Source organism: Bacillus rossius, chromosome 1 (assembly GCF_032445375.1).
Source record: "Bacillus rossius redtenbacheri isolate Brsri chromosome 1, Brsri_v3, whole genome shotgun sequence".
Lineage (NCBI taxonomy): Eukaryota > Metazoa > Arthropoda > Insecta > Phasmatodea > Bacillidae > Bacillus > Bacillus rossius.
Window position 1 is genome coordinate 81330663 of NC_086330.1, and position 14113 is coordinate 81344775.

A 14113-nucleotide genomic window follows, 5' to 3' on the forward strand; every position below is an offset into this window, starting at 1 on the left:
TTTTTTATTTAAAAACTTGTGTCAAAAACGTAGCGCTCTTTGCAACAGAGCACACTGAAAGAAGGACAACGCTAATAACAGATATTGTGCATTGGAAAGGGAGAGTAAATGCACATTAGAAAGTACATTGCAATCTAAGGATGAGTTATATAGTTGGCCATTAGGGCAGGCAAGACCTAGAGGTCAGACACGCCGGCCACAGCGCCCTCCTGGTGCTCTCGATGGTCTCTTGGAAGGTGAGTGAACTTGCCCCACTCGACTGCGCGCAACGACCACCGCGCCGGCGCCGAGCAAGGAATAAACAGGGGCCCCTGTGCGAGGGTAGCCGGTGCGCCGGGCTGGAGGGGAGCGCACCCCCCACCGCGGGGGAGAGGGGACCCGCCAGCCACGTGTTCCGGGTTGTACAGCTGCCGGAGGGGAAGGGAGGGGAAACACTCCACGGACCGACAAGGAGAGGGGAGGTGGCCCTAGCCCGCTAGCGCGGCGAGAGAGAGACGAAGGCAAAGGCGTACCGAGAGCGAGTGCGGACTCAGGGGGCAAGCGTCGGCACGGCGTGCGTCCAGTGTGTCTCTCTTTACGCCCTTCCGCGGGCATTATTTTTTAAAATTTTTTAATGTGGCTGAAAACCCGCTCGCGACAGCGGGGGTGGTGACGACGTGGTAGTCTTAAATACACCGCTAATTTAAAGTCATCGAGGCGAGTCGATAAAGAACTTCCAGAGACTCCGGTTTATCCGGAAAAACCGTCGAAAAGATTGCGGCATGACGACGGTGAAGACGCAGACCAGGCGCGCATAGCCACGAGGGAGAGGTTTAAAGCGCGCGCGAACACAACTTGAGCCCGGCGGTTGTTTTTGTTTTGAAACCTGCCGGCCGCCATCTTGGAAGGAAGGAAGGCACGAAAGAAAAAAAAAAGAGAGGGAAGAGCCACGCATGCGAGCGGCGTGTGAAACGGCGTAGCGGTTCCTAACCCTCGTGTGAACCACCCCCGCAGCCATGATCAAGCTGCTGGGAGGACTCAAGGACTACCTGAAGTGGCAGGACATAGTGACGGACAACGCCGTGTTCCGTCTGCACAACCTGTTCACGACGGTGCTCCTGCTCACGTGCTCCATAATCATCACCGCCAACCAGTTCGTCGGCAACCCCATCCAGTGCATCGTGGGCAAGGACCTGCCCAGCCACGTGATCAACACCTACTGCTGGATCACGTCGACCTTCACGATGCCCGACGCCTTCCTGCGGCAGGTGGGGCGCGAGGTGGCGCACCCGGGCGTCGCCAACGACTTCGGAGACGAGGACGCCAAGAAGTACTACACCTACTACCAGTGGGTGTGCTTCGCGCTGTTCTTCCAAGCGGTGCTGTGCTACACCCCCAAGTGGCTCTGGGACTCGTTCGAGGGCGGCCTCATGTCCACCATCGTCATGGGGCTGAACGTGGGCCTCTGCAAGGAGGAGGAGAAGATCAAGAAGAAGAAGGTGCTCATGGACTACCTGTTGCGACACTTGAAGGTGAGCTGTTGTTGTTTTGTTTCCACGACTACGTACTTCATAGTAGTAGACACATGGGTGCCGATAACACTGGGTCAGGATGGTCACATGACCCCTGGATTGAAGACGGGAATGGTGTGATTGTTTGGAGGGGGGGGGGGAATTTCTGTTTGGCTCTCCCTCCCCCCCCCCCCCCTTCTCTGTTTTTGATGTACGCATTTTAAATACTGTTCATGCTAACTCCATTTAACTAACAGTTTTTAGAGTATGAAAAATGTAAATACCTACCTTCCCTTTTCTGAAAGGAAATTTCATAATCTTTTCTTCAAGAATGTTATCAAAATTCAATTTATTTTCCAACTGGGTAGTTCGTAATCTTCGAATAGAGTTGCAGTCACTTGTTTCACCCTACATAACATGTTTGTGTGGTTAGATACTGTTATATTTTATTACTCGTCAGTAAATTTAGATTGATCGTAACAGATAAGCACGAAATATAATTTCTTAATATCCTTAAAAAGTCCTTAATTTATCTTAAATTGATTAAGGGCCCTTAGAAGTTCTTACATTTCACTAAGAATCCTTAATAACAACTTAATAAAGATTGATAGCGTTCAAGTAATGGCTGAATGCAGATATTTTAATGTTCTTTTTTTTACACTTGGCCGCAAACACCACTTTGTGCATGTCCAGTACAATTGGCGAATTTCGGGCCACGTGATTATATGTTATACATACGAACTATTAGAATTTTTTTTCATAGTTTCTATCTCACCTTTAAACCAAAAAAATATGTTTTATGGTCTTACCTTGAATTTAATTAGTGATCATAATAAACGGTAGGAGTATAAAATCCAGATATACACTACTTGGGTCAAATGTGTTCCAGATATAATTCTGGACAGTAGGGGCTTATATATGTAAGAATTGGATTTAACCAACTAGATTGTTTTTGCATAACTATTAACATTGTTATTTTCTTGAGGTAGGTACCTTTTTTGATATCGCAAATGGTTTTCTACTTCTGATTGTGAATTAAGGCGATGAAGTAAAGGGGTTCTTAAACTCCTTAATTTTGATTGCTCAAGAGGGTATGAAACATAATTTACGAAATGGGGTCACAGTTTCGTCAACGAATCTTCCAGTAGTCTACTTCATTGCCATGTGCTCTTGTTTGCCGTCTTTGTGACTGGCATGCTAAGCACTGGAACAGTTGGTACTCAACATACTGCTCATTGCCGGCGAGGCAGAGTAGCTGACGAATTAAATTTGAATGAGTCGTCCTCACAAATAATATTAGTCATGTTGCATGACTATTAATACTTGAGAGATTCAAATTGGTAAGCATGTGGTTCATGGTATCCACGAAGACCCAGCCTAGTGTACATTAAGATTCCACATAAGACTTTATTGTTTTTTTGAAGTTATACTGTTATAAGTTTTTGGATACTAATTTGTTTTTGAAAGTAATATTAAAAAGGGTATTAACGGGATTGTAAGCAGTAAACGACGGCTTACATATTAACTACCGTGTCTCAGTAATATTGCAACAAACATCTTGCTCAAGATGATCTCGAACCCACAACCCTAGCTTAGATGGAAGATAGACTATAGCACGTATCATGCTTAGATTGCAGTGTGTATTTAAATGGGCCATTACTCTCGCTTTCCAATGCACGATTTCTCTTACTAGCTCTGTCGTTTCAGTGTGCTCTGTTGCCTGAGCAAAAACGTTTTATATACAACTTTGTAATTAATACAATATTTTTCAAGTGTATAATTTATCTGTTGTGTTTCATCAAAAACATCAGCTTATAATATTCCAAACAAAGAGTTACAAAGAGAAAAATAAAACATACCTTGTAGCGCAGTTCTATATAAAATGGTTTCCTTAACACTGATGTAGTTAGATGCAAACTTTTTTTAAGTAAAGAAACTCCAGGAAAAGTAAATTTTTAGTCATTCGATATAGTATGTGCTATATGTAACTAATAAATTTATATTAAATACGTATTTGATATGCGATTAGCATCTCAAGCGTATTTTATTACGTAATTTTTCCGACGTGTTTGATACAATTGATACATACGTATTTAATTGCACTGTAAAACTGACATAAACTGGGCATTAAACCAATAATTTTACTATAGCAATTAGCTATAGGCCTATAATCAAAATAATGGGAACACAATAAACAACATTCAGTGTTTAGTTTATGTGCTAAGCGTAATTTTATATAGTCTAGTACTAATTTGATAAAATATGTCATATATTACTTAAATCCTATTTATACTTACTTTTATTAAAAACAATTTAGTGTATAGGAAAGACCTTAATTCATAGTCATAAAGCACGATTTACTTTTTTAATAACTTTTATTGATATTATTGTGAATGTTTTATGTTCGGTTGTAAAGCACTAGTAATTTCACTTGTTACAGGTAACTTAGGTCCTTAACATGGTATGTGTAGACGTAAAATATTAAGAGTTTCTGACTGGAAGTTTTGTTTCAATGGTTGGTATCACAAGTGTTCGGATTAGGGCGGGCGGAGTGATACAAAGACACGTGTGTATGTTTGTTTACAGTGATCCAACAGACAACGCGTTTTTTTTTAAAATTTATATGCAAATTTAATTTAATCACAGATCATATTTTAATATAATTGTAATAGAATATCGAACTCCCCCTTCTTTGAAACTGTCATAAAAAATGCAGTTGAGATTTCATAACCTCAAAAACGTGACAGCTTCTTTTGCTGTGACTCGACGTAATCGACAGTTCCAGTGGCAAATATGCCGTTCGATGACGGACGCACAAACGGAGATAACTAACATTCAATGTGATATGTTGCGTCAACTAAGTGGAGGAAGGGAATTGGTGAGAACAATATTTTTATGTAACCATATATAATGTACACATCACTTTGAATAGGTATTAAGTTATTTTGAGGGTTATCATTATCATTATTCACACCTGATATGTTCAGATATTCTGCAACGCCGAAAGTCTGTGACATGCCAAGTGGCAGTCAAAGGCCCGACCAAGGGCGTTTTCATCTCAAAACGGAAAATGTTGGGAAAAAAAGGTGGAAAATTGCTTTTTTTCATAATTAACCTCCTTCATAAGGACGGAGATTGTTTTCACTTCTGATATATATATATATATATTAAATAGTTTTTATCTAACTGTTGAAATACAAACAAACTTCAAGTAAATTTTTCAGTATTTTCTTAAGTAGAGCCTATATTTTTTCTGTCCTCCCCCCTCCACAATCACGGTGGAAGGCGCCATTGTTTACGAGGGGGAAAAGGGGTTGGGAGTTCCAAATTATGTTCTCTTACCTGTGTTTATCCTGATAGGACGTCAGTTAGGTATATTGCTGATAAAATCCATATGAAACTTCATAATTTATAATTTTTTTTTTCAAAAAAGGTTTACTCGGTAACGTTTAGTATGTATTTAGAAATTATTTTTTTATGGTGGGGTTTGAAAAAAATATAATTAAGTACATTATTTTTCCCTCTGCAATTGGTTTCTCCGCATGGCCCTGCCCCTGGATACTTTTACGAGTGCACACCCTAGTACCCCCGTGCACACCCTAGTATCCCGCGCACACTCTAGTACCCTCTTTATGAGGTGTTGGTGTGCATGTCACAACTGTAATAAATAGTAATAATGTTAATTCCCTGACTTCCCCTGGCCAATTTCAACTTCCCTGACTTTTCCCTGACAAAAAATTTCGATTAGCCCTGAATAATTTTTAAAAATTGTTTATCCATTACTATTCCCCCCCTTAATTGACTATATATAATTTAAGAACATCCACGAGGCGCGCGCGCGGCGCCAGGGTCGCCCTCCGCGGCGGGAGTAAAGGTCACTCCGAGCCGAGGCAAGGCCGTGTGCGGCGCTCTACAAGAGTTGCTGACGTAACCAGTGAGGCTGTTGCAGCCGCGTCATCGCCCCTACTCCTCCTTCCGCGTGCTCGCTGGAGCGCACTAGCAGGACTGCAGAGTCGGGGTCTCCACATCCATGAAGGTCACGGAGAAGTCATGGATACTTCTCAGTGATAGTCAATTAAAGGGGAAATGTCGTAGGAAAATAATTTTAAAAAATCTCCTGGAGAATTTGGTTATGAAAAAGCCTAGGAAGTTGAAATTGGTCAGGGGAAATCAGGGAATTCATTTAAAAACAGGGAAAAATTCATTAATAATCATTAGTGATAGTCAATAAAACGGAAATGACATGAGTAAATAATTAAAAAAAAAAATCGTCTGGAAAATTTGTAATTTTTGTCATAGAAATGTCAGGGAAGTTGAAATTGGTCCGAGAAAGTCAGGGAATTAACCTTAAAACCAGGAAAAGTTATATATATTAGTCATTAGTAGTCAATTAAGAGGGAAATGTCATAGGTGAATAATTTTAAAAAAATTGTCAGGGAAATTGGCAATTTTGGTCATGGCGAAGTCAGGGCAATTTGTTCCTTATATTTGTGTAGACACCCTAGAGTGGTAAGGAGTAGGTAGTGTACGCCCCGTTATTTTTTCCCTTTACATTTCACAGACATGGTGTGGACATGTCACGAAAGTCACACAAGAGTAACGTAACTAAAGGATTGGTCATGAAAATCAAGGCAAAGTTTCGGTATAAATAATAACGGTGCTGAACGTCACGAAACTATTATTTTTCAGCAGCATTTTATTTACGTGTGTTTTTTAAGGCCTCTCCTGTGTTGGAGTCTGTTCACTTTATTCACGTTGAAATTATTATCTCTGAAAAGGGTTTTAGTTTTCTAACATATAAATTCTGCACGTTTCTGCAGATAATTGATATAGCCTATTTCATATTAATTTTAATTATGCCTATTATGCATAAAACTTTCCATGTGATGTAAAACACGTCGTAAGAAAATGGCATTAAAAGGTCTTGAAAAAGTCGTGAAATTAATTCACCAGGTAATTTGTAAACATCTGATATAGGAGTATCTACGCGTCATACGTGTATCTATGAGCCTGGTCACTAAAGTAGAGCAAGGTGTTCATGCTGTTATTTCCTCGGTACAGAATTACTTGGATGGCTTGGTTCTCCGCCGAGACAACCATTCGTGGACAGGGTTCGTACGCCTTAATGACATCTTAATTTGTCTTTAATTGAATAAGCTCCCTCAAAAGTCCTTAAATTTCACTGAGAATCCTTCAAAACTCCTATGTTAAAACTGATAGCGTGCAAGTAATGGATAAATGCGGGTGTTTAAATGTTATTTTCTTCCGACTTGCCAACAAACAACGCTTTGCGCATGAGTAGTACGTTTGGCGAATTTTGGGCCACATGTTAAGATTTTGTATATAAAAACCTTTTAAATTCGTTTTTAGATTGTGTATCTCACCTTCATACTTAAAAGGTGTGTTTTACTGTCTTTTTTTAACATCTTAAATAAATGTAACTATTGATCAGATTAAATGTTAGGGCTAAAAATTTCGGACAACATGTTTGGGTTAGATAGTTCCAGAATTATTAATTGCGGACAATAGTGGCGTAACTAAGAATTGGACTAACAAACAATATTATATTTTTTAACATCAACTAGTATTTAACATGGTTATTTTACAGAGGAATTTTGTGATATTACAAATAGCTTTCTACCCTTTGATAGTGATGAAGGTGATAAAGTAAATGAGTTTTTAAATATCTCCATAATTTCTTATTGCCCAACAGTGTATAACATAGCATCTGTACCACCTGGAAAGTAAACACATCTCATGAATAAATATTACAAACTAGTTGGTATTTGATTATGTGAAAGCAAGGTCCTTAAATTGATTCTATAACATTGGATCTTATGTGAAAAAAATCAAACATTTGAATTGAAAATAAGTTACGGAACGTTTATAAATATTTTATTAAAAAAATATCAACGATGCCACAATGTTGTTTTCACCTCTCCATCTTTCGATCAACACACTGCTAGGTCTTTATAGGCCCATTGCAGTGTTGGTTCCAACATTCCGTGGTGAGAGTGTCAATACACATCTACCGCGCACAGACTGTTCCCAGCCCCGTGTCGGCGCAGTTCCGGTGACACCCACATGCTTCCGGTGCGCTGCGGAGCTGCGCTGTGAATCTGCGTGCTCTCTCCTTACCCCGGAGGCGAGCACCCACTGTTCCTTTCTATGGCGGGCCCGACACACTCAGCAGCCAATGGAATACAAGGTCGCCGTGACGTCAACACAATACCCGCTCCGACGGCCCGCAAGATGTAGGTTATATTCCCAATTCTGTCGTGTCGTGCCGCACCACGGAAAGCCAAACGGAAACCTTACAAAACTAAACTTCAAAATTTTTTTTACGTACTTGGTAAATCGTTATGATGAAAAACGAAATTTCGTTTTACGCGTGGGCACTTTTTCACGTTTGTAGCGTGCCTTCAGCTGTTTATTTAAACGGATATCATTGTGTTTATGTTCAGTGTGATTTTTGTACTTGGTTTTAATTTAAGAATGGACGAGTTCAGCGAAAAAACTAATAAATAAGGTGGAATATGAATATAACAAACACTTTAATTTACCAACTAAAGCAGGTTTCCACTTTCGTAGCTGAATTTCAAATGTAACACTATTGTTACACTTATTTTTTATTTTTTAGACATCTATATGGAATAGGCTAACATGATAAGCCTGTCTCCAAGGTATAAATATATCTTTGGTGTTACAGAGTCAGTGACTAATTAATAAAGTTCAGGCTAGTGGTATTTTGCATGACATTGGGTACTACAGAAATCAGCAAAAAAAAATCATGGGGTGAGATCGCAATCTATACTGCATTTTACAAACAGAATTGGCTTGGAAAATTTTTGCCGACAGGCATAATAGAGTTTGTCGTGTTAATGTCGTGGTATTGTGACCCAAAGATATTAAAACTGTCGTGCTGTAATGCTGTGATGCGGTTCTTCGGGTTTGTCGTGTCGTGTTCGTCGTGGCATTGTGACTTAATTTTACGGGGGGAAAGGTATAAGCCAAAATACGCAATCTTGGTTTCAACTATGTTTAGGTCTTAGAAACCAGTCACCATAACCAGACAACACTATAGTCTGTTTCTTAAATGATTCATGCAATAGGAAATTTTGATCTAATACAATTTTTTATAGCATGAACCATTGCAGTTTTGCACTGTTTGTCATTGAAAAAAATTCTAGAATACAAGATAAGAAATTAAAATTAAAATCATAAACCCACAGATAACAAGCCTAAATCAGCTGATGTCGAACAGATGGACCTAACGATTAAACTTAATAGGTATTATGGACAAAACAACGATGACAGCACAGGCGAACACATTCTAACTTAAAATATCGGAAGCACAAGACTTCCGTGGACGGAGTTTAGTCATGAAACAATAACATTTTTAAAATTTTTATTTCTTTGTTTGCATTCTTGAATTTTTTTCCATGACGAAAGTGCAAAACTGCAATGAAGTATGTTCAAAAAATCATATTAAGACTATGGTCTGTGTCATGTAACATCTTCAAAACTAACAGTTCTAAGAAAGTATCATCAGGGGTACCCATTTCCCAACGGTCACTTGCAAAGCTACATGTGATGTTTGTTTGCTATCACCGACAACCACACAGCAGAACCTCAAAGGCAGAAGGATACGTCAGGGTTCGTACACCTCCCTAATATCATTAAAAAATATATTTAATTTAATTTTAATTGAACAAGAGCCCTTAAAAATTCTTAAAATTTACCTATAACCTTTAAAAACTCCTTAATAAAGACTGATTACATGCAAATAATGGATAAATGCGAGTACGTATCTTAATGTTCTTTTGTTTCCTACTTGGCAGCAATCAGCGAGTTCGCAGTACATTTTGCGAATTTCGGGCCACGTGATTAAATTTTATGTGTAAAAGCTTTAAATTTGTTTTTCATAATTAGGATCACACCTTTAAACTTAAAATCTGAATTTTACTGTCTTACTTTGAACTTATGAAGTAAATGTAATTAATGATCAAATGAAATGTTAGGGTTGAATATTTCAGATAGACACTATGCTTACGTGTTCCAGAGACCATACTGGACAATATGGGCTTATCTGTAAGAATTGAACTAACCATCTAAATTATTTTTGTGCATTAACTATTTAATTTAATTTTAGGGAGGTATTTTCTGATATTACAATTTTTTTTTACTTCTATATGGTAGTAAAGGGATCCTTAGAAACTCCTTAATTTTTGATTGCACAAGATGATACGGACCATGTACGTGGACCATTTATAATAACGTCGAGAACCATCAAATTTGTTACAAGATATACGTAACTGATCATTCAGGCATACTTAGCACTCTCCTGCCACGTGTGAACATCGCCACGTGGCTTCCGCGCGGCAGCTGTCAAAAACCAGCGTAATTTTCGGAACTAATGAAAGTTTCGCGTTGCAACCGTGTTTGTTGGTAAAACCAGTGAGACGGCAACACGGGTGGGAGACGATGGCGGTGGTTGGCCAGCCTGCCGTGCGCCGGCGCATGCTCTCGGGCGTGATTGCGGTGTTATCGCCGCCGCTGTCGTAGCTGATCCCTGCGCACACAGCTATCTGCTGCTCTCTTGAGCCTTCCGCCTACAAGCAGCGCCGGTAGCGGCTCCGCACTCCATGCCTCGGCTGCACGTTCTGCACGAAAAAAAACCCGTTAATTGCCTATACGCTCTAATCATGCAGGGTTTAAGCCATGCATCATATGTGCTGGGAGGGGAGTGGCCAGCCATGACAGCGATTGGCGCCACGACTAACTTCCCTCACTCTCAACTCTAGACCTAAAACCAGATAAGTTGGGCCCAGGTAAAACCTGCTTAGAAACGGGGAAAACCCTGGGCTCATTACGGGTGCAAAAATTATGCAGTAAGCAAGCTGGTTGATTTAGCGGGATGGTTCGGGAAGAAGAGTTGGACAGTGTAGAGGAGAGTCTTATCATGCAGGGGTTGGGTGCTTGGACAGTCCTGTAACAAGTTCCGGAGCCGGGAATCGAACCCGAGCCTCCTGGGTGAGAGCCAGGTATCATACCAACTTTTTTTTTGTATAAATTAAAATGTTTGGCTGGCTGGTGATTTTTCATCACCATCAAGCCAACCATCCCCTTTATTTACTTATTATTTCTTCTAGTTAGACAGTTTAGTGTGACAGTATTTTATTGACTTTGACAAATCGGTGACTAATTTAAGCGCTTACAAATTTACACCCATGCCTTACCCGGAACTCGAACCCAGAACCCCTCGCACCGTAAGCCAATGTGCATCTGACTACTCTACGGAGGTCGGCTTTTAGACCATACCGGAGGGTGTAAAATATTTCACAAGTCTGTGGTATATACGCCCCTTGAAATTGGGTCTGATCTTTTTTTTTATTGCAGTTGCTTACCAGGGCACACGTGATTTCAGAATACTTTTTAAACATGAAACGCCCAGTACAGATTTTTGACAGCACTTGCGGGCCTTGCATTGCGCCTTTACCTTCATTTCTCCGCCATATAATGTTACGGTTACCTCTCACATTTCATAGTTGTCCTATGCGCGCCAGTCCACAGCCTTGCGCTTAGAGGCGATATCGTGTTAGAAGCACCAGCGAGCGTAGAACTTATCATCCTGCCTCATTGATGAACCAGATTCACCCCTGCCTAGGCGGGTCCCTAAGATCAAACAGAAAGGACTGGAAACAGTTTGCTGTCGTGAACTGAATTCATTGAAATAATCGTGGAAACAACACGCAAGACAAAAATGAATCTAAAATTAAATCGTTACCACAAATTATCACCATGAAATTATTTTAAGATGGCGTCGACTTTTGCGGTGGTTGCAGAACGTTCTATAATTAACTCTTAAACACTGTGCCTTATTTTTTTTTGGCATTGATACTGACCCTAGGGTCTGTGGGACCTATAAAATAATTTTTTATTTAGCAGAATGTGTTAATACATATGCATTTATATACATGTATAAGTAATTATTCTGTCGAAATTGCTAATAGTCTATAATACATGCATAATACACTAATAAAGTCTAAGTATTTGGTTCTATTACAAAATTTTTCATTTACTTAAAATATTTGTATAATAACATATTCAAAATAACAATATTTCTAACATAGCTACAGTAATGAAATGGTAAAACAATGTAGTTAAAGTTAATATTAGAAGTTTTGTTACAAACTATTGCACAAAATTTCTGCCATGCATTCTGTTGGCACTATTTTATACACTCGTTGCACAATGGTGCGGAACACTAGAGGCAAACTGGTCTATTGCATTGATTACATGTTTGTGGTGTCTTCCTGTCTATTCCTGTAGGGCAGAGACTGCATCGTCTGCGTTTTTGTCAGAGGAGCTTTCGTTGATGTACTATCGTCCACGCCAAGCAATTTTCCCATTACCAATTTCAGTTCTCTCTGCGTAGAAGGTGCTTCATATCTTCTTCGCACATGTGACTAAATTAGCTTGTTCCGAGCTCATCCATACTAGTGGATTCTTTCTGAAACTCTGATGTAATGTATAAGAGTTATTTGATGCAATATTCACTAGAGTATAGAAAATTGCCATTGGCCATCGCTTTGTTCCGCGACTTGCTGAGTAAACAGAACATTTATGATCCAGTGTGTCAACGCCCCTTTTAGTCATGTTATAGAAACATATGATCCCTGGTTTTACGGTTGTTACATCAGTTACCGATGAATGATGCATCGACAATTTTAGAATTACGGATTTTCCTTTTTTGGGTACGTAAGAGACAATAGTTTTGTTCCTTGTAAACCCATAAATTGAGGACGATGCAGGCCTACTTGTGTTTGGTTGAAACTCAGGAGGAATTTGTACATTATTTACTCTGTACTGCATACTATGCGTGAGACGCTGTATAGCCGAGTGTCAACACTTTTTACAAAGCAGCAGGGTTGAATTAATAAAGCCGATATTTCTATGTCGGCTGAACCACGTTGATTCTGACAAAAAAGTTGCCTTCATGGCTGAGACGGTGGACGTTGAAACAAGACTCACAACTTATTGTAAAAAATCTTTTTTGGCAAATATTCTCGTCGTGTCTTGATGTTAGTCTACAACCAGAAAAAAATTAAAGTTACCTGACACGTTTATGACTGCCATCCCACTTTTTCTCTAGTAACCTACTCCAAACGTAAACTTTGTTATGGTAAAACTTCCTTCATGTGCCCGAGAATTCCCGCGACAGTCTGCCCTAGTAGTTCGAGGCGGCGAGAGGAAAACTCATCGTGTAACTCGGGAGACCGAGCATTTTTTCAAGGGTCTAAGATCAAAACGTCTCAGTTAACACCAATCAAAGATGATTACACCAAACAAGTAGGCATCTCGACTCTTTAGATTAGTCTTCACAATCCCAGTGTGACTGGTTTACTAACAGTTAACCAAAGTTCACAAAGCCTTAGGGGAAACTTTATAGTTATAACTGTTTGATGAGTTTTAACATAATGGGTTGTATTTTTATGAAATTCATTTTCGAAAATCACGCCCAAAGCAGGAATTTAGTATTTTTCAAGTATTTTTAGTTTTTATCGAATCCGTTTCATTATATAGTTAACTATTCGGTCTGCAAATCGAATTATTCTATAGTCGATGTAGCAGTGAATTCTAGCGATGAGTGCGGAAACTACGTGTGATAAGCGGTCATAAATGTAGTTGAAAACACAATTTGCGTATATTTTTTTATGCTCGGCATTATTTTAAAGAATTCTACGTTAAATTTTGTGTCTGAGTTTCGTATTAAAAGTTTACGTATTTGCGACATGAAAAAAAAAACAACATGAAATTTCTCGTTACCGAGGTTAGATGTTACACATTTCTGGCAAGTACTGAAAGACTAGCTCACTTTATGCATGCTTTCCTTGTGACAAATTACCTAACATAACAACCCATTCTTTCTGTTACATTACAGGACCCACCGAATGGATATTACACATCTATCATTTTTTTTATTGAACATTTGAGACTTATGCTTTTAGATTACATGTGTAGAATTGTAAATCTACTAGCATTCCGCATCACGTCTCCGTCTGTTTATACGAGCCATGCGTTTGCTATTGTAAACGTATAATACATTTAAATTACGTTTGGAGAACTTATCACTCTAGAGTGCCCTGTATCATGTTTGTTCATACGACCATCATCCATTGTGTATGGTAGAGTTTCAAGCTGTTGACCTGCGGTGGAGAAAGTTACTACGCGATTCGCCTGCGCTGCCGTTTACTAAATACGGTCATTAACTCTGCTTACTGATACCCTGAGACATGCCATCAAAACTGGAAGGCGCGCGAACTACTTTACAAAAAAAATTAAAAAAAGTTGATGGTATTTGGGTTTTGGTGGTATTTCGCGAAACGGTTCAGTGCACTGAAAATTATTAGGATTGTTTAGCGCTAACAACCAGGCATTACTTGTAAGTTATAAAATTGCACTATATGAAATTGAAATATTGAAACCCCTCTAAAACATTTAATTAATCTGTTAAAAACTGACGATGATTTTGGTAAGTATTGGTCAGTAAGATGTGAAGTAATGATGTAAAACAAAACCTTAACAAAACAAAAGCATGGGGTTAGTTACTAGATTTCAAA

The 14113-nt window shown here is 39.2% G+C and overlaps 1 protein-coding gene across 1 annotated transcript in view; it reads left to right on the forward strand.

Moving 5' to 3' along the window:
• The first annotated feature begins 439 nt into the window (after positions 1–439).
• LOC134538498 (innexin inx1-like) overlaps positions 440–14113 on the forward strand; it is a 29802-nt gene continuing 16128 nt past the window's right edge. Inside the window, exon 1 of the mRNA XM_063379876.1 lies at positions 440–1511. Coding sequence (XP_063235946.1) covers positions 996–1511 — 516 coding nt within the window. The 5' untranslated portion in view covers positions 440–995. The remainder of the gene's footprint in view (positions 1512–14113) is intronic.